This window comes from Eimeria acervulina, genomic scaffold, assembly GCF_000499425.1.
Source record: "Eimeria acervulina Houghton genomic scaffold, Eah_scaff611, whole genome shotgun sequence".
Classification (NCBI taxonomy): domain Eukaryota; phylum Apicomplexa; class Conoidasida; order Eucoccidiorida; family Eimeriidae; genus Eimeria; species Eimeria acervulina.
Window position 1 is genome coordinate 345 of NW_013547246.1, and position 20388 is coordinate 20732.

General features: G+C 54.5%; 3 protein-coding genes across 3 annotated transcripts; 2 read left to right on the plus strand and 1 right to left on the minus strand.

Moving 5' to 3' along the window:
- Nucleotides 1-249: 249 nt before the first annotated feature.
- EAH_00044380 (hypothetical protein, conserved) lies at nt 250-6271 on the plus strand (the record flags this gene model as incomplete). The annotated part of the gene is made up of 4 exons (XM_013391657.1): nt 250-1921; nt 2527-2687; nt 3124-4677; nt 5039-6271. 4 exons carry the CDS (start codon nt 250-252, stop codon nt 6269-6271), a joined length of 4620 nt encoding a protein of 1539 aa, XP_013247111.1.
- Nucleotides 6272-8029: 1758 nt separating this feature from the next.
- On the minus strand, nt 8030-9463 carry EAH_00044390 (hypothetical protein, conserved; the record flags this gene model as incomplete). The annotated part of the gene is made up of 1 exon (XM_013391658.1): nt 8030-9463. The coding sequence occupies one exon, from the start codon at nt 9461-9463 to the stop codon at nt 8030-8032; it is 1434 nt and encodes a 477-aa protein (XP_013247112.1).
- Nucleotides 9464-10907: 1444 nt separating this feature from the next.
- Nucleotides 10908-19400, plus strand: EAH_00044400 (hypothetical protein, conserved; the record flags this gene model as incomplete). Its single annotated transcript, XM_013391659.1, has 18 exons — nt 10908-11511; nt 11715-11879; nt 12039-12219; nt 12582-12751; nt 12915-13118; nt 13442-13720; nt 13872-13963; nt 14127-14492; nt 14637-14835; nt 15031-15488; nt 15674-16076; nt 16327-16608; nt 16841-17063; nt 17373-17496; nt 17608-17733; nt 17926-18043; nt 18164-18397; nt 18556-19400. The coding sequence occupies 18 exons, from the start codon at nt 10908-10910 to the stop codon at nt 19398-19400; spliced, it is 5073 nt and encodes a 1690-aa protein (XP_013247113.1).
- Nucleotides 19401-20388: the final 988 nt, after the last annotated feature.

Below are 20388 nucleotides of genomic sequence, written 5' to 3' on the forward strand. Positions count from 1 at the left end.
TTCCGCACTGCTCCGCCCGCCTCGTGTTCTCCATTCTTTTCTGAGGCGGTCCATTTGCCTGCAGAAGAGTGAGAGGGCAGCGCCTGCGCCGCCTTGACCCGCGTCCTGTCAGCAGAGCAACCGTACGCACACCCCGACTCGCCGCAAACCACCTCTTAGGGCAAGATAAACGGACACAGCACGCAATAGAACTGCAAAACTGGCGAGGAGGCGGGGGCGGCACTCTGAGGGCCCCGCTGCTCCCCCAAGATGGCCTCCCACTCCTCTTCAGGGCCCCCAGAGGCCGGGGCGGGGCAGCCGAGCGATGCCCACCGCCCCGCCTCAGCGCCCATCGCCAAAGACGATGCCGAAGATGCCTCCATCAGCAGCAGCCCGTCTGGAGGCGCTTCTTCCGCTCTTTTCCCACTGTCGCCTCCTCCACCCGGGCAGCAGCAGCAGCACCGGAGCAACAGGGGAGAGGAATGCGAACACAGCAGCAGCAGCAGCAGCAGTGATGCGCCGCTAAAGTGTCCCTCGGTCGAGCAGCAAGAGGATCTTCAGGAGACAGCTGCACAGGTGGACGTGATTCAGTCGCCTCCTTGCGCTTCTTCTGCTTCTTCTTTCTCAGCACATGCCGCCCACGGCGGCGGCACCTCCTTCCGCAGCGCCTCAGAAGCCGTTTCTGGCGTTGCTGCTGCTTCTGGGTCGACCGCGGCAGAAGGGAGCAGAGGGCAGGGAGATGAGACTCCGGAGACAGCTGCTGCTGCTGCGGCTGCTCCAGCTGCAAGTGCAGCTGCAAGGGGAGGAGCGTCAGCATCAGGTGAAGTGAAGCTTGAGGCGAGTGGTGAAGGTGCGGGGGCGGGTGTACCGTCATCTTCTGAAGTGGGGGAAGCGGCGGATGATACGAAGGAGAAGCGGTGTGATGCACCTCCTCTAGACATCGCCTCGTTGTTCCTGTCTCCTTCACAAGACCTGGACTCCTGGGCCCCGGAGGACGGCGAGCTGCTGCTGCCTGCAGGCTCCTTTGTCAGTGCAGACGCCATCAGTTCCCACAGGGGTCCCATAACCATAGGCCGCGTGGCTCTGTTTCTGTTTAGTTTGTTTCAAGGAGATGTACGCATGGGCCTACTTTCCGCACAGGGGCGGCTGCTCGCTTGGCGTTGTCTCCTCTTCTTAGCAGAGCTGCACGACCGACAGACAGCCGGCGCTCTGCCGCAGCAGCAGCCCACAGGGGCGCAGGCAGCAGCCGCAGCAGCAGACCCCAACATACGCAGAAAGCGACTACAACGCGAAAGTGTGGCCACGTCCAAAGGCCGCCGCTCCGTACGCCATGCCTTCCTTTTAGACCGTAGCGGCGCAGCGCGTGCTGCTGCTACTGGAGCTGCTGCTGCGGGTGCTGCTGCGCCAGCGCCCGCTGCAGCTAGCAGCAGCAGCAGCTACAGCCCCGGGGCAGCGGACGAGTGGGCGGAAGCGGAGGAGGAGCCGCCGTCGGCAGCTGCAGCAGCTGCTGCTGCAGCCGCTGCTGCAGCTGCATGCGCGAGCATGCGAGGCGAGTCTCAGGGGGCGGTGGCAGGGGAACAGGCGCGGAGCGTCCCAGGACTCAGCGGTGCGTTGCTGCTGCAGCGGCAGCTTCAGCAGCAGCAGCAGCAGCAAGGGCATCCGAATTTGGGGTTTGAGGCGAACTTCACGCGGTTTGTTGGGGGCACGATTGACCGACGTTGGGCACTGCAGCACAAGTGGCTGCGGATACCAGCGGAGGCAGCCAAGGGGGGCGAAGGCAGCAGAGGAGACGAAGGCCACAAAGGAGATGGAGAAGTAAACAGGGGCGAAGAAATAAACGCTGAGGAAGAACCACTAGATGTTCGACTCGAAGAATTCGGAGCCGCCACCGCGCCGAAGATGTGGCCAAAGGCCGAGGCACTTCCAGAAAAGATTTTTGTCGGTGAGGGGACGAGAGAAACGAAAAACACTGGGAACTAGAGTGTCTGGGAGCAAATGAAGCACATTAAGGAGGCACACACACACATACGCATATATATATATATCCATTTATCATATATATATATGTATATATATATATATATATATATATGCAGACTACACACAACCAGAAGGGGGGGCACACTGTGTAATGTATTCGTGCAGTGTACACATTAATTATTTACCTATTCTCACAGTCAGAAAGAAGTGACAGTTAGAGAGAGCGAAGGAACCTCAGACGCAGATAGAGGAGCGGCGAAATACGGCAGAAACATACCGCCACGAACGACCCAGGCAGCTGCTTCAAGTGCAGTATTCAGTGTAATTGACTGCCGCGTTACAAGCAGCACCAAAACAGACTTTGAGTATGGGTTTGGGAGGATGTGGGTGGTGTTAACGTGGAAGACTGGGGTGTACGCACGAACACAGGACTACTTTGCGTAGTGTACTGGGGCCGCAGCAGGGAACGGCCGAAGGCTGCTGCATGCATGCATACATGCAGCGGCATTGTATGTGCAGGCATGCAGATGCAGCCCTGCATGTGTGTGTTGTTGCCGGGGCTTGCAGGCTTACCGATTCAAGTGGCAACGTGGGTAGGGTGGGGCCGGTCGGACACGGGAGATGCGGGGCGGATGCTGTGGAGGGACTGCGAGGTGGTGCAGCTACTGCACAACAACAGCTTCAGGGCCCGTTGCTTCGCTTCGAGCGACCTGAAGGGCAGCGCAACTGTAGGCCCTCCCCCTATTTTAGGCCTTCATACCAGTTTAGAGACCAGTTTATGCCTTCTCAAATGGGCCAGACTTATCCCAAATAAGCACACGACCCTCTGTTGCCTGGACCGCACACACGCTTTGTTGGCATCGATTCCTAGAAAACCCCTCTCCCCAAGACCCCGTGCACCTTCGCCGTAGTCAGTACTGTTTTCGCGTTGGCCTCGGAGTCCGTTCTAGTTTAGCCCTCTGATAATTAGGGATGGAACAACGCGTTTCCGTCTATTGTGGCGGATGCCTCGGTTGTGTAAGGTTGTTCTTTGGTTTTTGCTTTTGCTGGTTCGTGCTGTTGGTGTGGGGGCGTGTCGAGGCGTTGCTAGAGCATTCGTGGTATTGCAGGTTGTGCTGGCTTATGATGATATATCGATGGGCATGTCTGTCTGTCTTGTCACAGGACTTCATATGCCATGTGAGCGACTTCGTGCCTCCCCGAGTGCCTTGCCCTTGTCCGACAGAGTGCGCGTGGCGGCTGCTTCCTCTGGAGGCGGACGTCGCTAGAGATATATACCCTGGGGCATGTTTGTCTGTGGGGCTGACAGCATCGAACCCACCGCCTCAGGAGCAGGGTCAGGGGGAGGCCGTTGCAAGGGCGTATTTCGTCGATGTCGTCGTTCAGGATGTTTACTTCTCCCTAGAACAGGCATCCCGCGCCAAGGCAGCAGTTGCGGAGGCGCGCGAAAGAGATGAAGCCACAGGTGTCCGCACCGTCTTGATTGGCCGCAATCGACCGTCAAGCTGTACAGACACCGCAAACACAGAAACAGGAGCAGCACCTGCGGGAGCTGCGGGGCCTGTGGAGGGCTTGCGACCGAACTGCATTGTACGAGCCATGCGGGTGATGGTCCTTCGGACCGGTGGCGCTGCAAATGAGTTCGCCTTGGTGGCGGGGAGGCGGATCTACCGTTTGCCGTTTGATTTGTACAACGACAACGGAGGCATTTTAAGAGAGTGCAGAGCCCGACGCAAACAGAGCTCTATTGTACCGCGACTTGTGTGGGCCATCCCCAGGGCGTTGGTTCCACCCGCGCCGGGCCAGCTGAGGGGTAGCACCAAGGCAGGGGGCACTTCAGGGGGGGGCGAGACGACAGCAGAGGCTGCAGCAAAGCGGTGGCAGTACCGGACTCAGGAGAACAGCACGGAGTGGACGGTGTTTCCGCCTTTTGTTGTGGTGTATGTGCCGTTCGACGGGTCTGCGTGCCATCGAAGAACTCATCCCCTGCTGCTGCGCTACCTGCAGCCTGAGATCGATTTGAAGGCTCTTTCCCAGGGAGACTGGCGTCTCTGCTTACCTCAATATGAGGCTCCCTCCGCCCCGCCTGTTCTGCTGCCGCACCCCAGCGATGTCTCCATGCCGGAGCGACGGGGAGCGGGCAGCGGTAGTAGCAGAGAGGCTGAGGAGACATCAGGGGAGGGGCTGTTGCTGCTAGATAGTCCTTACACAGCCACAGCCTCCCGTTGTGGTGGTGGGTCATCAGGGAGCGTGGCGTCTGAGGGGCGCCTGGGCGTCGTCAGCAGCAACAGCGACGACGCATCGGACTCCTTTTGCTGCCCCCTGCAGACTGCAGCCGCGCCGCCGCAGCCGCTTAACAGCGGCTCTGCTGCCACTGCTTCCGCAGGTGGAGGTACGGAGGCGGCGCCCCGAGCAAGCGTGTTGGGCATCAACCATCTGGCCTCGCTGCTGTGCAGCGGGGGAGAGGGGGCCCCTTCTCGGGAGCTGCTTGCGAAGGCGCTGCCCTTCTTCCGTGGCCTGCTGCCGCACCTCACTGCTTCACAACCGGCAGCAACAACAGCAGCAGACTGGCAGCTCGACGTGGCCCGAGCAGCTGTAAGAGCAGCAGAACGTGCAAGGGAACTGTACGTTGAGGAAGAAGAAACAGAGGCAGAGAGACTCCGCCGTCAAGGTTTTTCCTTCGCTGGACCCGCCGTAGGCAGTGCGCCACAAGCTCAGGTCAGTCGATCCATCCGTGCTGGTGTTAGCGAATACAGATTGCCCTGCCCGTACGACCCCAATCTCCTTTGATTCCCAGAGGGATGCGCAGCAGGCAGCTCGAGGCCTATAGCGCAGGGGGTGTTGAAGTAGCAGCAACTCATGTACGCTGCACGAGCTGCCGTTGTATGTTCAGTGACTTTTTTTTTAGAAGGGAGGGGAAGCGGGACGCAGTGGTGCTATGTTATGGCTGTACAAGGTGTATTTGTATCTGCTTTATATCGTCGTATGTATTCCACGTGCTGGATGCGTGCTGTTTTCCTGGCCAAGACGGAAGGCGCAGGGTGCATGGAACGCTCGTTGCGTCGCTGTGTATCTTCAGGTGGCGCGATGCCCGCGGGCGTCAGAAAGCGCTGAGGCTGGTGGGGGCCTTGAGGGGGAGGCGGCGGAGGCGTGGGAGCTCTTCGGCAGTTCTGGTAGTCGGTACCCGACGAGCAGAGACATCTCTCGCTTCCTTCTGCGAACCTCTGGCCATAGCCTGGGGGGCGCTGCGGGCAGAGGCAGCCGCAGCCTTGATGCCGGCACTTCGCAGGCAGATGTCCCAGGGGGCCCGCAAGGGGGCCCGCGGCGGCGACCTGTTGACGCTCTTGCGGGGCTTGTGGCAGGCAGCTCTCGCCGCGGATCCGGGTCAGAGCTGACGGGCGCTGGAGGGGAGCGCCGCGGGAGAGCAGACGACGGCAGCTACATCTCAAGGGGCGCAGCTGCGGCAGCAGCCGCAGCAGCAGCTGGCGATTGCGACCTCCACAGCCGGAGATTGACGCCGGCAGTTCCCCCGACGAGTTTCGTGAGAATGTGCCCTCAAGAAGAAGCTGCAGGCATCCCTCGTTCTCGCAGCCTCCTCTCTGCATCAGGAAGAGGACAGGCGCCGGTGGGGGTCCCGATGGGAGCGCCATGTAGGCGCCCTGTGGGTTCTCAGGGGGCTGAGGACGATGAGGATTTGCATGCGGCGTTGAGAAACGCAGGTGCAGCGGCAGAAGCAGCAGCAGCAGTGCGACAAGGGAGTACAGGGGGCAGGACAGGCCCTGTACGGCGGGCAACTCGAAACGTCAGCTACGCAGCTCTGGCTGGTCTGGAGGAAGGCCCTGAAGAGGCCCCTTTCTACCGCCCGCTCAAGCGGGTAGCGAGAGGAGGAGACGGGGGGCCCACAGGCCCCACGGCATCACATGGACCGGCGGACGCGTCCTTTGGGGACGTCTGGGACAGACCCCACTCGATCTCACGAGAAGGAGCCGGAGGGGAAAGCGGCGAGGCTGCGGCGTCCGACCCCCGACAGCAGCACCAGCACCAGCAACAGCAGATGCAAGCGCAGGCACGCGCAAGCCTGCAGCACTGGGTGGCACTGCAGCGGCAGGCTGCTGCTGCTGAGGAGCGGCTGCGAAGCAGCAGCCACGGAGCCGTTGCTGGAGAGGAGCGCGAAGGGGAGGATAGTCTGTGCACCGATGAGCTGCAGGAGGCCTTGAAGGGGTTTGTGCAGTCCATCAAGGCGGGGGCATCTCCTCCGGTAGTCAGTGTGCCACCCATAGCCAGGGACAGGAGCTTCGCAGCGTCGCATTAAATCTCCGTTTTCTCTGTCAGATGCACGCTGCGTCTGTACTTCTACACTTTTTATGGAAATATGCAACAAAGCCAGGCAGCCGTAGGCAGGCAGTACGACTAGTGCTGCTACTTTGAGGTTGCGGGAGCCGTAGTGATCAGACAGACATGGCCATACCCAAAGGGCCACACGTTGTTTGTTGCATGCACGGATAGCAGCTGTTGGCAGACTGCACTTGGATAGGGGTTGCAGCATAGGGGCCCCGATCTGGGGCGTCTTTCCTAAGGGTGGAGTGGCGGCGTATTGACACTAATAGAAGTGGAGAGGAGGATGTGAAGAGCTGAATGGTAAAAAAGCAGCTAATTCCTCTCTACTCTAGGGACAGAGGAAGGGAAGGTACCGAGTGGCGGGGGAAGAAGCGCAGGCGGAGAGTGCTGGGACCTGGCAGGGGGGGATCCTGTCAAGTTGTGCAGCATTTTGGGGGACTGCAACAGCGTGTGTTTGTTGTTTTGTTTGTTGTGAACGCCTAGAGTGGCCCCTAGAGCGGGCAGCGCAGCTGCGAGAGGGAAGGAAGAGGGGGCGGAACAGTACGCGTGCATATATATATATATATATATATGGAGGCGTATGGTTTGCATCTATCCTTGCTTGTGTGCGTGCATGTGCCTCATCCGCGCATGCAAGCATGCAGCGGGTCGGGTTAGCCGTGTCTGTGTGCACACAGACGGGCAGTGGCAGTGTAGGTGGAGTTTCAAATTGTGGGGAACCACAGCGCCAGAGGCAGAGGGAAGTATAGAGAGTGTGTTTGTTGCTGCTGGCGTTGCCGGGGGACCCGCGAGACCTACTCGGGTCAGGGATGTACGTACACCCCAACTGTGCTAGACAACATCTGTCCGTAAGCATTTGACGACTAGGCAGTTCTGACAGGGGACGGCTGGCAGCTGTTTCTGAAGCTACCGTCTTTCTACTTCCCAGGCTTAGGAGGCAGAAGTGTAGCACTTTCTCTAATAGTACGTCGATATACCGGTGTGTACGACGTATGCTGTAGGGAGACAAATTGCACATGTAGGTGTAGGTATTATCATAAAATACAAAATTAAAAAAGTATCTAGAAGCGACCATTTGCCCACATACAATGTGCATATTGTGTACATGTAATACGTACACGTATATATATATATATATATATATATATATATAATATACATATATATATTGGCAGAGGCGAGTACTCCCTGAGGCAATCCAATGTGGAGGCAGCCAGAAAAAGTCTGCGGGTTGTCTTTGCCACCACCCGAGGAAGTAACGACGTAACTATGCACACATATGTATTTTACTTGTATACATTCATTTTTTAAGCACTCCCCCGCAGCAGTCGGCGCACGCCGAACTGCCTGCTTTTGGGCGCCCTGGGGAGAGCCACTTTTGTAAATAAATGAATGAGGCAAAGGATCTCCTAACAGCATGCCCGGAAGTCCCCGATGAAGGCGGGCAATCATTATTTCATGTAACGTGTGCATTACACATACGCTGCGTCACAATATGTGCACATACTATATATGCACCCACTAGGTGTATGCGCTATATATATATATATATATATATATATATATATATATGCAGTATTTATGTATGTAAATACTGACGTCGTGTGGTGTCGCTGTTTGGTTGGTCACTTCTTTTACTGTCCAGCACTGTTTGAGGGCTGCCCAGTCTTCTTCGGTTCCCCCCTATATATTCCATCATTAGTCTGAGGATGTCTGATACCTGCGCCCTTCTTCAATTGGCCGAACCTCCATCTGTTCTTTCCTTTTGCACTTTGGTAACTAAATCGGGATTGGCCCGCAGCAACCCCCTCCACTGCTGCGCTTCAAGGCTCGCGATGAGGGACTGCAGCCTCCCGGCGACGGGTTCATCTGCTCTTGCCTGAGGCGAGAGGGAGCCTTCGGAGGCCTCGGGAGTTACACACACGCTGTATTCCCTGGCACCGTAGCCCGTGTTGCTGCTGCAGATACTGTTAATGCCGAGTTGTGGCTCCAGAGTTGCGTCATCCGATAAATTCTGCCCCGTCTCCACTGTTAAAACACCTTCCCCGTCGGATAACACCGCGCCGCTGGCTACTGTGCGTTCTTCGGTCTCCGCTGCTTTGAGGAGCTGTTCTTTCTTCTGCTGCCGGGGGCCCTTGGGCAACGCAGCCGCTTCGAGACAGCTGCAGGGAGCCGCCTCCAACGACGTGGATCCCCCGATCCCAATCCCTCCTACGTCTGTCCAGCCGTCTGCATCGCTGCCCTCAAAGTCCAGAGTTTCACCTCCGGCTGCGAGGCCGTCTAGCCCGTGCACCGGGCACACGCAGTGCCACATATCGCCCACTGCTGCCACCGGCTTCTGTTCGTGTGCCTCCTCTTTTTCTAGTACGTCCTTATCCTTTTCTTCCGCACCTTTTTCCTGTATTTCGTTCTCCTCTTCTTCCTCCTCCACCCTGTCTCCTTCGGCGTCGCTCTCACTCTCAACGCCACTGGAGCCGTCGCTGTCGCTGTAGTCGTCGCTCTCGCTATTATCTGAGCTATACAATTCTTGTTCCACTCCCAAGTCCGTCACATCCGCCTCAAAGAACAGCTCTGGCTCTTCACCTGTCGTACTGTCGTGTGTAGCCTCCAGGTTGTGGCGTTCAGGCGCAGTATCGTCACAGCTAGTACTCCGTGGGGAAACGTCTTGCAGCACCCATTCTCCCCCTTCTTGAAATGGAGAAACAGAACTCATTTCGCTCTCGAAACGTTCATAGCCTGCCTCTGTTCCATCGTACACGTTCCTTCTCCTGCTGTCCCCGCCGTTTCCTCCTTGCGCAGGACTACTGACTTCGCTATTCGGCCAGTCTTCCAGACTGTGAGGTATCATTCCTTGGTTCCCTCTGTTGAGCAAAGCTTCTACTCCTGCTGCTGTCGTTACTGCTGCTTGTGCTGCAGCAGCTACCGCTGCGTCGACGTTGTCTCTCGGGGAGAGCGCAAGGTGGCTTGGCATAGCGACTTGGGCGGGGATGCCAGCGAGAGGTTCTATCTGGAAGGGTCTCTCCGCATTGCTGCTAAACATGCGATTGGTGTTCCATATGTGCGCAGGCAGCATCTCCCAGCGAACGACAGGTGAGTCAGCTGAGTCAAGGGCCCCTTCGCTTTCCCTCGAACAGCGTCCAGGTCTCATGGACAGGAAGGAACTCATTGTCGTGTTCCTTGGGATTCCTCGCTAGAGAAGACAAGAGAAGTAGACTAGGCTAACTTCTCTTTACCCTAAGGCTTTGGCGTCTGAATCAGGATGGCGGGCCACAGGGTTCTTCTCCGGTGGAGCTTGAGATAAGCGGCGTAGATGCTTCGTAATCTCGCTCGTTTGCCTTCCAAAGACGAGTAATATCAAAGATACAGGCGAGGATCAAATCGCCGCTAAAGTGTGCTGAGAGGTCTCTAGCGCTCCACTCGGCAGGTGACTCACCGCAGGCGACAGCCACCGCGACCACTGCACCTTACTAAGCAGAGAATGAGCACGAAGATGCGTTTTCCGAACGTGTGCAGTAAAACGTTGTTTAAAAAGCAAACAGTAAGAAGAGGGGACCAAGTAGGACTCTACACACATAGCTTCTTTCCGCGACTTAGCGGCGAGTGATGCTTGGCGGTTGCTGGTTGTCTCGGCGAAGATCGTGGAAAGCTCGAAGGTTTTGCGGTTCTGCGTTAGTTAGTAAACAATACGCAACGTAAGTTCAATCGTTAAAAGTGTTCGTTATATGACAAAACAATACTGAAATTGCACATAAAAACGAACACTGATAACGCAGACTGCCTTCGTCTAGCTCGCCCGGCTTCGCTGTGGCGGCCGCCAAGCCGTACTGGCCGTTGAGCACAGCGAGGGTGGGGGTCCGCTGTCTGGGGGTTTCCCTGCAAGCACTGGATAAAGGGCTTGCTCGTAATGTAATTTAATTTAATTATTCACTTTGATAGTTCGAATAATTCGACTAGCTCTGTTTTTTCACGGAGGGTTGCCCTCGAGTGGCCCAGACAATGACTGCCTGGCCTCGGTTCTGCGGCGTTGTTCGGCCTCACACACATACCACTGGTCACCTCATTTGGCATTAATAAAACCCTTAGTTCATCTCCATTTCTGATTTCGTTCTTTTCTGCTGCTGTTTTCGGCGTGGGATAGCTGCCATTATGAGGCGGGTGTTAGGCGGCCGTCACTGCATAGGTTACTACCGTGCCTTTGGGTCTCAGCTTTCGTCCAGCCAAAGCGGCCGTCCATCATTGTCCAGCTTGTCTTTCTAGTGTTTGCAATTTTCGTGATATCCGGCTATCTCTCTCCCCGGGCATTCTCTTTTCTGTTAGCTTTGTGTATTTCTTCTCCCCGTTACTAACCGTTCTTCGCTCCTTTCGTCCATCGGCTCCTAGGAGCCGCCGCAGTTGCATGCGGCTTGGAAGAGCGTGGAAGCTGCTGTTTCTGAGGTGTCCATGAGGGTTTAATGCGATTCTCTATAGAAGCTGATGCCTTTATTTGGGTCTATAGCGTGGTATAATGCCGGGTGTGGGCCGGTGTTCCCACTTTTGAACTAGCATCCTGCGGTCTCCAACACAGGAAAGGGCAAGAGCCGCAAGACAGTTGGCATGAGGGACAGCTCACCATGGTGGTCTCTGTGCGTTCGGAGTCGTCTGTCTCCCGTGGCGAGTCTTCAGAAAGCAGCGAGGGCTCCACCCCCTCCAGCGGCTACGTACAAGTGGGGCTTTCAGAAAACACGAATTTGTCGTTTGAACGCAACCATTCATTTCTCAATTGGCTGCTTCTGCTTGTGCTTATTGGGGGCAGCTCCACAGCTGCGGGCATCTTCTACTACGCCGTGCCTCTGCGCCACGAGTTGACTGCGACTGTCCGGACGCATCTGACCAGCACGCCTTTCAAAGAAGGAGAGAGCTTTTTCCTCAGTGCGTACACTGGGGGATGGCGGAGCATCTCCAGCTTCTCGAGAGCAGTAGAACTGCGTAATATCCGTGACAGTGCATACGTCCACCCAGAAACAACCGGTTTTACAATCGCCGCAGGTGCCATCACCAGCTGGGCAGATGTAGAGGCTTGGCTTCTTAAAGTCCTGGCCCCCACCCTCTTTACTGGAAGCTTGGGAGGCTCCGTAGTGGTGCAACTTGCCACACTCCATCTGGTTAAAGGCAGTCTTGTAGACAACGAAAACCCCAATACAGCCAAAGTCATATACAAGAGACTCAACTTTGACGGTGGGGATAAGGACATGCACGCAGAGACTGCTTAGCTGCTGCCGCTGCTGGCCAGCGAAAACGGAGGCATGTAGAGCTGTACATGCTTCTAGTGATAGCACAATGCGGGGCATGGCTGGGAGGGAATTTTGGAAAAGTGCCGATGGGTTAGTGAACGACTGACTGAATTGGGCCTCTTCCTGTGCGCTCTGATTGCTGAGCAGCTGCTGAGGAGAAGACGATTGATTTTGGGCAACTGCTGGGAGGTACATATGCAGTGGATGCCACAAGCACCATCGAAGCCCTTGGCAAGGAAGGTTGGTGGGGGCCGCTTACGACGGCAGCAACGCTGACCATTCGCGGGCGGGACGGCAGAGGCAATGAATGCGGTGGGTGTAGATGGTGGCATTCGTTGAGATCCGTGGGTCCCAAGTGCTAAAGTTGCAGTAACCAGCGAGGCAGGGGATGGGTGAAGTATCAGTTCTGTAATCTCATTTCATTAGAGGTACAGAACAGGCGCTAGGCTTAAACTTTCGGTGCTTCTGCAGCTGCAAAGATCTTCTTCAAACAGAGCGCCTCAGGACTGGTGACGGCAGACGTGAAGGTTCAGTCGGTACTGGTCTCGGGCAATGCATTTGCATTTGCTTTTTCTCTTCTGTATCTGGTGGCGTCCATCTGCTACTGCGTCGTAGAATGGCTGGCCTTCAAGCTAACAAGGAGAACTCGACGGTGTGTCCACCATCTGTTGGCTTCTTGTACTCTGAGGCAATTTGGCCCTTCGCTGAGAAACAGCTAGTTAAAGCTCTTTACGCCCGTTTTCAGCAAGCACCGAACGACTGCTCAGCTGAGCCAGACTGATGAACATGCACATTTAAACGTGGTTATAGTTCTCAGCAACCTTCGTTTTTTTCTTAAGTCAACAGGCCAAGCAGGTTTGTGATGACATCAGTAATACGATCGGGGTACACCATACGATGCTTGTACAAGGACAGTACAGGGTATTGATTGAGTATTTCCTTGAAGCATGTGGCCCGTGTTGGGGGAGAAATTCGCGTGATACTGTTCGCCAGCCTTTGTGCCCTGTTGTGCAGTTTCGAAGATGATAGGAGCCCTCTGCGGCGGTATTTGGAAGAGCGGTGGCCTTGCACGTTCGTGGCCATGACGAGTTTGTTGGGGGCAACTCTTCTTTTGGCCTGCTGCATTCTGAGTCACGTAATAACGAACTCAGAGTTCAGCTCTCCTCTAGTGGAAGCTCTCGAAGGTGAAGCACGTGTTGAGTTACCTTTCTGTGCTAATGGAACGCCACAGCCACGCTGTTCCTTTTGGAAACGGTGTTGAAGCTGTCATATGCTGCGTATGAATGATGCATCCGGGGAAAACGCTTCAGGGTCCTGGCAATTGCTGTGCGGGCGTTTGCTTCTCAGTGTTGGAGGGAATACTGGGGGTGGCTCTTATCATTACCGGTTGGGCCTTCATTTTGCGGCTCCTGCACGCGCTCTCGGGGGCCAGTATATTTTTTCTGGTGCTAGAAAAGAGCACTGTCGTGTTTGTCAACGAATTCGGAGGAATTATCTTAGTCACAGTTCTGCTGCTTCTTGGCGCGACGGCTTGCAACTACATTCTCCTGGGTCAGCAGCTTAACGTCTGAGTAGAACCCCACGGGGTACCGAACCACGCCGAACCGTTGAAGGCAGCTGCAGACCGTCAAAGTGATGGCGGGAGCGCATGTTTACACGGGCTGAAGAGCTCTCACCTACCACTTACTTCCGTACAGAATTGAGATAGTTCACTATATACGCACCTGCTCAGGGGTTGCTGATTGTTCCGCAGGGGTACAGGGATTGACGCGGTTTTCTGAGGGCATGGGCACTGTGCAGGCATCTTGATCGTCAAATATTCTGCTTATTTTCTTCGATTTTGTTGTGCTGTGGTTAATTCGGCTGCCCTGCAGGGCCTCGGGTCCCACAGTTTCGGACCTTCACCTCTTCCTTATTTTACACGGTTTGTTTGAGTTTTGGGGCCCCCTTTATCAAGTCGATGCCTCCCGTAGCATTTATCGTCGCCGCCATCGGATTACTTGTCGTTTGGGTCGTCTTTGTCCCCATGCTGGTAGCAATTAACATTCAGTCCCTCAGTGCTGTTGTGAAGAAAGTTCGAGCCGGCCAAAGAGAAAATTTGGGCAAGTCTTGGACCTTGTGGTCCTGCATTCACACGAACAAAACGGAAGCTGGTTAGAAGGGTGGTATATCTTGTACCATCTCGTTTATTTTCAAGAGGACAGATAATATTAGAAGCCTTACAGCTGCGCCGCTTGGGAAATGAATGGTGTGGGCGAGTTTCATTTTTTTCTTGCTGTCGTCTTGGCCCGATATTCTGTGCAGGAGCTGATATCATAGACCGTACTCGCGAGTGGATGGAAAACAATATATTTTTCTGCACTCCAGATCCCAAGGATGAAAGCCGAATAGATGAGGTATGAAAGTAGGTTCAAGAAGAAAGTCGCCGAATTGTTAGCGGACGTCGGTTTGAATCGGTGTTGATGCCTCGTATGTGCAGTTGACAGATTGCGGTGCTATGAAGCAAGTGAGGCACATTTTCACTGTGTTGTGCCCTATATTGTGGGTTTTCTACTCCAGGAACTGCAGAAGAGGGCGAGAATGGGGAAGGATGAGACAGCTGCGATACTGAGCGAAGAGCAGGACAGCAAGAAAGGCAAAGCGAACGTGTCTGAGGCAGAAGATACGGCTGCTGTTGAGTACAGGAAGCTGGCAGCACTCTTCATTCCGTTTATTGTCTTATTCTCGTTGGGAATTTGCTTCCTCTGTGACACACCCCGCGTCAATCGCGAATTTAACAAAGCCATCGAACAGACGCTGCAGCCTTTCAGCACAACCGACCCCTTCACGTCACGAGAGGCCAACATGAAGACTCCGCCAGTGTGGATGATACCTCGCCCGCAATGCGGCACGATCGCTGCAACCTTCCCTACTAACCAGCCCCAAGTGAGTGTTTATCATAGGGGACTGTTGATAGCAGCGTGGGCGTAATGGGGTTGCTATCTTTGCTTTTATGTTTAGGAAAGCATATGACGATGTTGTGAGTCTTCTTTGTGTGCATGCTCTGTGCACCGCCATGTCTCTCTGCAGGGAATCCGGCGCCTACTGCAAATTAGCAGTGTGACTTCTCTTTCGGGGGTGTACGACTGGTTGGAGCAGGTGTTGGCTGGCCAAATACTCAATGCAGCATTCAACTCGCCCTCTACCACGAATGCAATACCTCTTGCTAATCCTGGTGCGGTGTTGCGCCTCACGAGGATAGATTTGGAATGCCAAACATTCGAAAGCCGTGAGCCTGACCCGCAGCTAGGCCTCTCTATAATCTTGGCCCCTATCGTACCTGAGCGCTTTAGGCGGTACTGGGGCACGGTGATGTTCAGACATTCCTTGCATTATCCTTGTTGCTTCTACTCCTCTTGTTGTTATTTACGAATCTGCTTTCCTAATCTGACATGGTTTGAGCTCTGTCGTCTGTCCTGTGCAGTGGCGGAGTTGTATCCGGTACGCCGCAAGCAGGCGGTGTTTCGGAATTGGACGAGCGGAACATATGGAGGCGGCAGCTTCCACCCCAGTGCGGAGCGCGTGTACACTGTGCCGATATACTTTTCTGGCTCAGATGCCCCGAAGACGTTTATAGCTGCGGAAGTGGGGTCCGGGATTGAGACGGCACAATACAAGGGGAGGGGTAGCCCGTCTCGCCAAGTCCAGCCAACTCAGTCAGCTCCTACGAAAGGTCAGTCCCCGATAGATGACCACAGCAGACCACAGAGCGACGTCCACTGGACTGCAGCGGACTTTGAAGAGATATATGCCGGCAGCACGTCTATGAGAACCAAGGTGCAACACCTGCGCTCCATGAACTTCCTCGACTGGCAACTTCTGGAATTGGAAGTCTTGTGGATGACGTACAACGGAGATTCGAGCATGTTTGCTCTGAATAAGGTCAGCCAGTTGGGTGGTCTCAGCGACTGTGGGACTGCTGGGTTGCGCCCAAGCTTAGCATGTCGTACTGTGTGGGCTTGTGGAGGCGAAAAAAGCGCTTGTTGGAGATGCCTAACCAATAGAGACGGTGCACTGCGAATGCAGATTGAACACTGCGGGTGTGGCTTGAGGGTGCGTGCGCCCAGGTTGTTGTAACAATGGATCAAGGCGGGTTGAAGACCTCCTTGGGGGTGACGATTATTCCGGCCTGGCACATACACCCTTTGGAGACGGGCGTGAGGCCGGAAGTGATCTTCATGCCTTTGGCTCTCCTGTGCTTGTTAGGTTACCTCGTCCTGTCGTACAGGGCAGTGCAAAAACGGCGGGTGTATCCTTTATACCTCATTATCCTGGACATGCCGCTGGCGCTTTCGTTCGCTTGCTGCTGTTTCTTCCTGTTGTGTATGTACAACGTAGCGTTCGACCCCGGGTGGACTGATGAACTCAGTTCGATAGCGGCGGGAACAGCAACAGGAAGTACAGGGAACATCCCCAAATTTGTCCCAGGGCCCGTCCAGCCCTGGCAGTGGCTGCCGGGCAGCGCCAGCAGTAAGTCAAGGAGAGCCACGACCTTTCGCTTTTACTGCTGCAGCATTTCTTAGGTAGCGCAAGGCCAGAGTAGTTCAGCTAGATACAGGGCATTTGCTGTTGCGGCCGTCGCTGTTCGACCCATTCGCATGGATCAACACAGCCGTTGTAAGGTGCCTCCAAAGCGCAACACCCTGCAGCAAGTAGCATACCTTGTCAAACCCAGACGGCGCTTTCAAGCGACCGCCTCTGCACTGTGACATTACTGCAGTGCCCACACGGTCTCAGCCGCCTCCTTCTGCTGAATCTCTCCCGCGGTTCTTACGACTCCAAGAACGCATAGAGACGCTGGCAAATTACCTTTTATTTTGCAAGATATGTGCTGGGCTGCTCTTTGTGATCGCAATGATCCGTTTCATCACTATGGTCCCTGCCATACCCGAGAGAATGCAGGGCCTTCGAAAGCTCCTGTCGCACCTCAATGCTGCAAAGGTGCAAATGGCATGCACTTTGTGCACTCTCTTCAGTTCATTCCTCTTATTCTCGTTGATTGGTAAGCCTCCCCGTGCTTCCGCAAGATGAGGGACGGGAACACAACTGATTCCTCAGCCGCCAGAACCAACGGCGCACTTCTCTTGGGGCATTCCTAGCTAGTTGGTCTTCTGAAAGCTGCAGTAGTCTTGCCGAGTGGATGATGCACAGGTCGGGGATAGAAGAACAAAAAGACAGCAGAGAGAGCACACTGCAACTCAAATGGCTTCGATACGGTGTGCTTCTGTCTGCAGGCTACTGCGTTTTGGGGGGCTCATACGACGGTTTTTCGACCTACGCGAATGCAGTCGTTTCTTGCGTAATGTTGACGCAATCCAGGTGGAATTTCAACTCAATTATCACAATTCCGCAGCAAGGCCGCAGCATCGGCTGGCTCTTTCAAGTGTTCTGTCTGGTTGTGTGTATGTTCTTCTTTGGTTTCCTGAACTACATTGTCCTATCGATGATCTACGTTCGGTACGCTTTCTCAGATTGTAGCATAGCATTAATATCCGCACACCGGGCAATTTACACAACCATTGAAATCACACTTATGCTAACGTCTGTTGGTTATTATACTAGCCTGCTTTTCCAAGGAAGCAACTGGCACCAAAATGAGCAGCGTCTCTCCCGTGTTCACCTTTAGCTCATTTGGGGGCTTTGCCTGGGTACTGTCTCTCACAGGGGTGGAGACAGGCACTAGCGTTGTCAGGCTTGCTGCCCGTAGTACTTATTTGTTGCTACGGAGATCCTGCACCCTAAGCATTTGCATGAATATGCTCTTAGGTACGAGTCCTTGAAGGCCGAAGAGGCAGCTGAGATGCAAAGCGCCCTGGAGGCCAAATATGGCGTCGTACAGCGGAAACGTGTGCCTCTGATGGTCAATGACACCGTGATCCTTTATTTCAAGGTGGGGGTTAGTTTTTAGAGTCTCAGTAGCAGGATACGATGTGAAAAAGCCGTGCATTCTTCTCAGCATGCACTGCACTCCGCTGCATATGTGGGCGACTGATATGCCCAGGCCTTCGTCAAGTGTCTTTCGCTGCAAACATGGGGAGTTAACCTTGGTGGCGAGCAGCCTGTGAATTCAGGATTTGTCAATCTTAAAGATGAGTTCTTCATGTCCCTCAAGGAGCTCCCGCTTCTAGTCAGAGAGCCAAGGAGCACTCAGGCAAGTGATGGCTCTTGACACAACACGAGCCGCGGAGCATTGCAGCATACCGCTGCACGGATGACGAAAAAATGCTTCTGAACTTATTGTAGCTGTGAATTCTGTGGATGGGGATGAGAAGCCAGGCTGTTGCCGTTGTTGCTTTTATGGATGGCCTTGTTGCTGCAGGAGTACATCAGCAAAGCCCTTCTTTCCACTCAGATTGTTCGGTTGCAGCAGTGCTTGACCGACATTGAATTCCTGAGGGCCAAGCACTATTTGATCCTTCACGACCTTGGCGTCATTGGTGAGCCTCTCGTTATCCAGTCGTGCATTATTAGCATACCTAGTGAAGCTGCTAGTAATAACGGCAGGGAGTTTAGTGCCATTCATGTTGACTCTTTTTGTTGACTCTTTGATGTTGCAGCCGAACAGATGCGGGTGCTCCGCCAGGTCACTCGGCGACAGGGGAAATACGTGGCTGGCATTGAAGCTGCCATACAACATGTGAACGACCAAATCGAAGAGGTGCAGGCAAGGAAGGCGTTCATTTCGTATTACGAGCAACAAGACCCAATGCACGCGAGGCAGCAGATGGGACAGCAGCAGCTATTTGACTTAGGAATGGATGCGGGGCTTCAAGCTGCCAGAAGGGCTGTTGGTGAGCATCGCCCAAAGAGCTCAAGTGTAGCCAACCATACATGTGGTTGTAGTGAACTTTTGGGCCATCAGAAGGCTGTGGGCTTGCAGCCGCTGAACCACATACCTGAGCCTGAAGAACAAAAGCAGCCTTGTGCTTCTCATTGTGTGCGGGTGCAGTTGATCCTAATGCCTACATACCGGAGGAGCGCTTAGATTTGACTCGTTGGGAAGACCCTGAACGGCAGAGGCGCATTGAGGAGCAGCGTTTGCAGCACCTCAGAGAGGATTCTCCCCCTCCGAGTTTGCACGCGGCTCGCAAGAAACAGCCTAAAGAGGAATTGCCAGTCATAAAGAGCCCAGAGCGCACATCCCCAAAGGCTTTGACTCCACGGATGGGCATAGCCGGGCTCTCTACCTCCCCTTCAGCCCCTCCCCAGCAGTCAGTGTACCACATGCCAGGAGAACCCCCATGGAAGGCAATCGTGACAACTGATGGCGAAGCAACGCAAACTCCAAACCCATTAAAACAGAAAGATAGCGACTCAGACGACGAGGACTGGGATATTTTGAGACAGCGCTTCGGAGGAGCCCACCAGGGAACATTTGAACTGCGAGAAAAAGGAGGAGATATTGTTGTGGTTAAGCCATTCCCCGAACCTCCAGCAGAGCGGTTGCCCATGGTTAGCATCCCGCAGCCTCAGAGGCGTTCGCCGCCACGCAAGCAAGCGTACGCAAAGCCAGATGGAGATGAAGAACAGAAATTGCCTTCCCGTTCACCATCTCCAGCTGCAGTGGCCTCGGCTGTTTCGAGTTTCTTTGCGGATGACCTGGGCCCTCGCCCCAAAACGAATGCGCCCGAAGTAGCAGAACAAAGGGCCCGAGAGGGCATTACGTCCCAACGGCCTCCACAAAGCGGGCTGAGGAAACAGCACAGTCGGCGCGCGAGTGCAAGCCTGCCTACTTTTGAGGCAGGAGGCAAGGAGTACAGAATGCTGCCACGCAACAGAAGGAAAAGGCAATGACGACTGTGGCTTCGAAGTTGTTTCTCCCGCTGTCTCCAAAAATCCAATGTCAAGCAGCTGACAAGCCTGCTCGCGACATACATATGCATGGATCCATAGATAGGTAGCGGGACACGTTTCAGGTTAAGGCATCGACGCAGCACACTTCACCGCGCTTAAGGAGTCACTACGTTGCTCGTTTAGGCATCAGTCTTGGAGCACATTAATAATTAGTTCGCCCTACTGCCCAGTTTCAGCTGTTGAGCCGCTACCTAAGACATGAGGGGTCGTGCGGACTGCTAGCTGGGACAGGGCCTGAGGAGGGATTCGGGATTCGAAAGCTCTCTGAATTTTTGAGGCTGTTGTTGCAGTTTTTGATTAACAAGCGCCGCCGTTTGGAGTGGCTACGCAGGGCGCTATATTGGCTCACCGGCGCTTCTGTGATTCTTGCTAAAAGGGCAAAATTGGCCCTTTTGTTTGTTTTAGAATGGACGGGCACGGCAGCAAGCTGCAGTCGTTCAGTTGTACTTGACGATACGCATTGTGACGCTTCTCCCCTTAAAGCTTGTGTGAAGGCTTGGTCACGGAAAAAACCAGTTTATGTACTTAGGCACAATCGGATGCTGATTTTAATGGAATGGGGCGATATAATATGTAGGGGCGGGGAGACCTTGCGCTTTGTCGGCATCTCGTAAATTAGCAGGTGTTTGCCTATTGAAGGCAACGCCTGGTGAAGGGCGAAGATATGGTTCATCTGTTGGTTGAGTCAGACATTTCTGTCGTACACATGCGTCGGTACGTGGTATCGTACATCATTGTATGCTTGTGGTTTAGCGGCCAGGGATCGCTAGGCGGGTATGGCAGTATCCGGAGATCGATACTGGCTGAAGGCAATTAGAAGAAATTTCCGTCCTTTTTAAAGTAACCGGGTGAGCGATATATTGTGGGGTGAGTAAGGGTTATTAGATGGCAGTCCTTGAAGGAGGCAGGCGCTTTTTGCCATTAATTA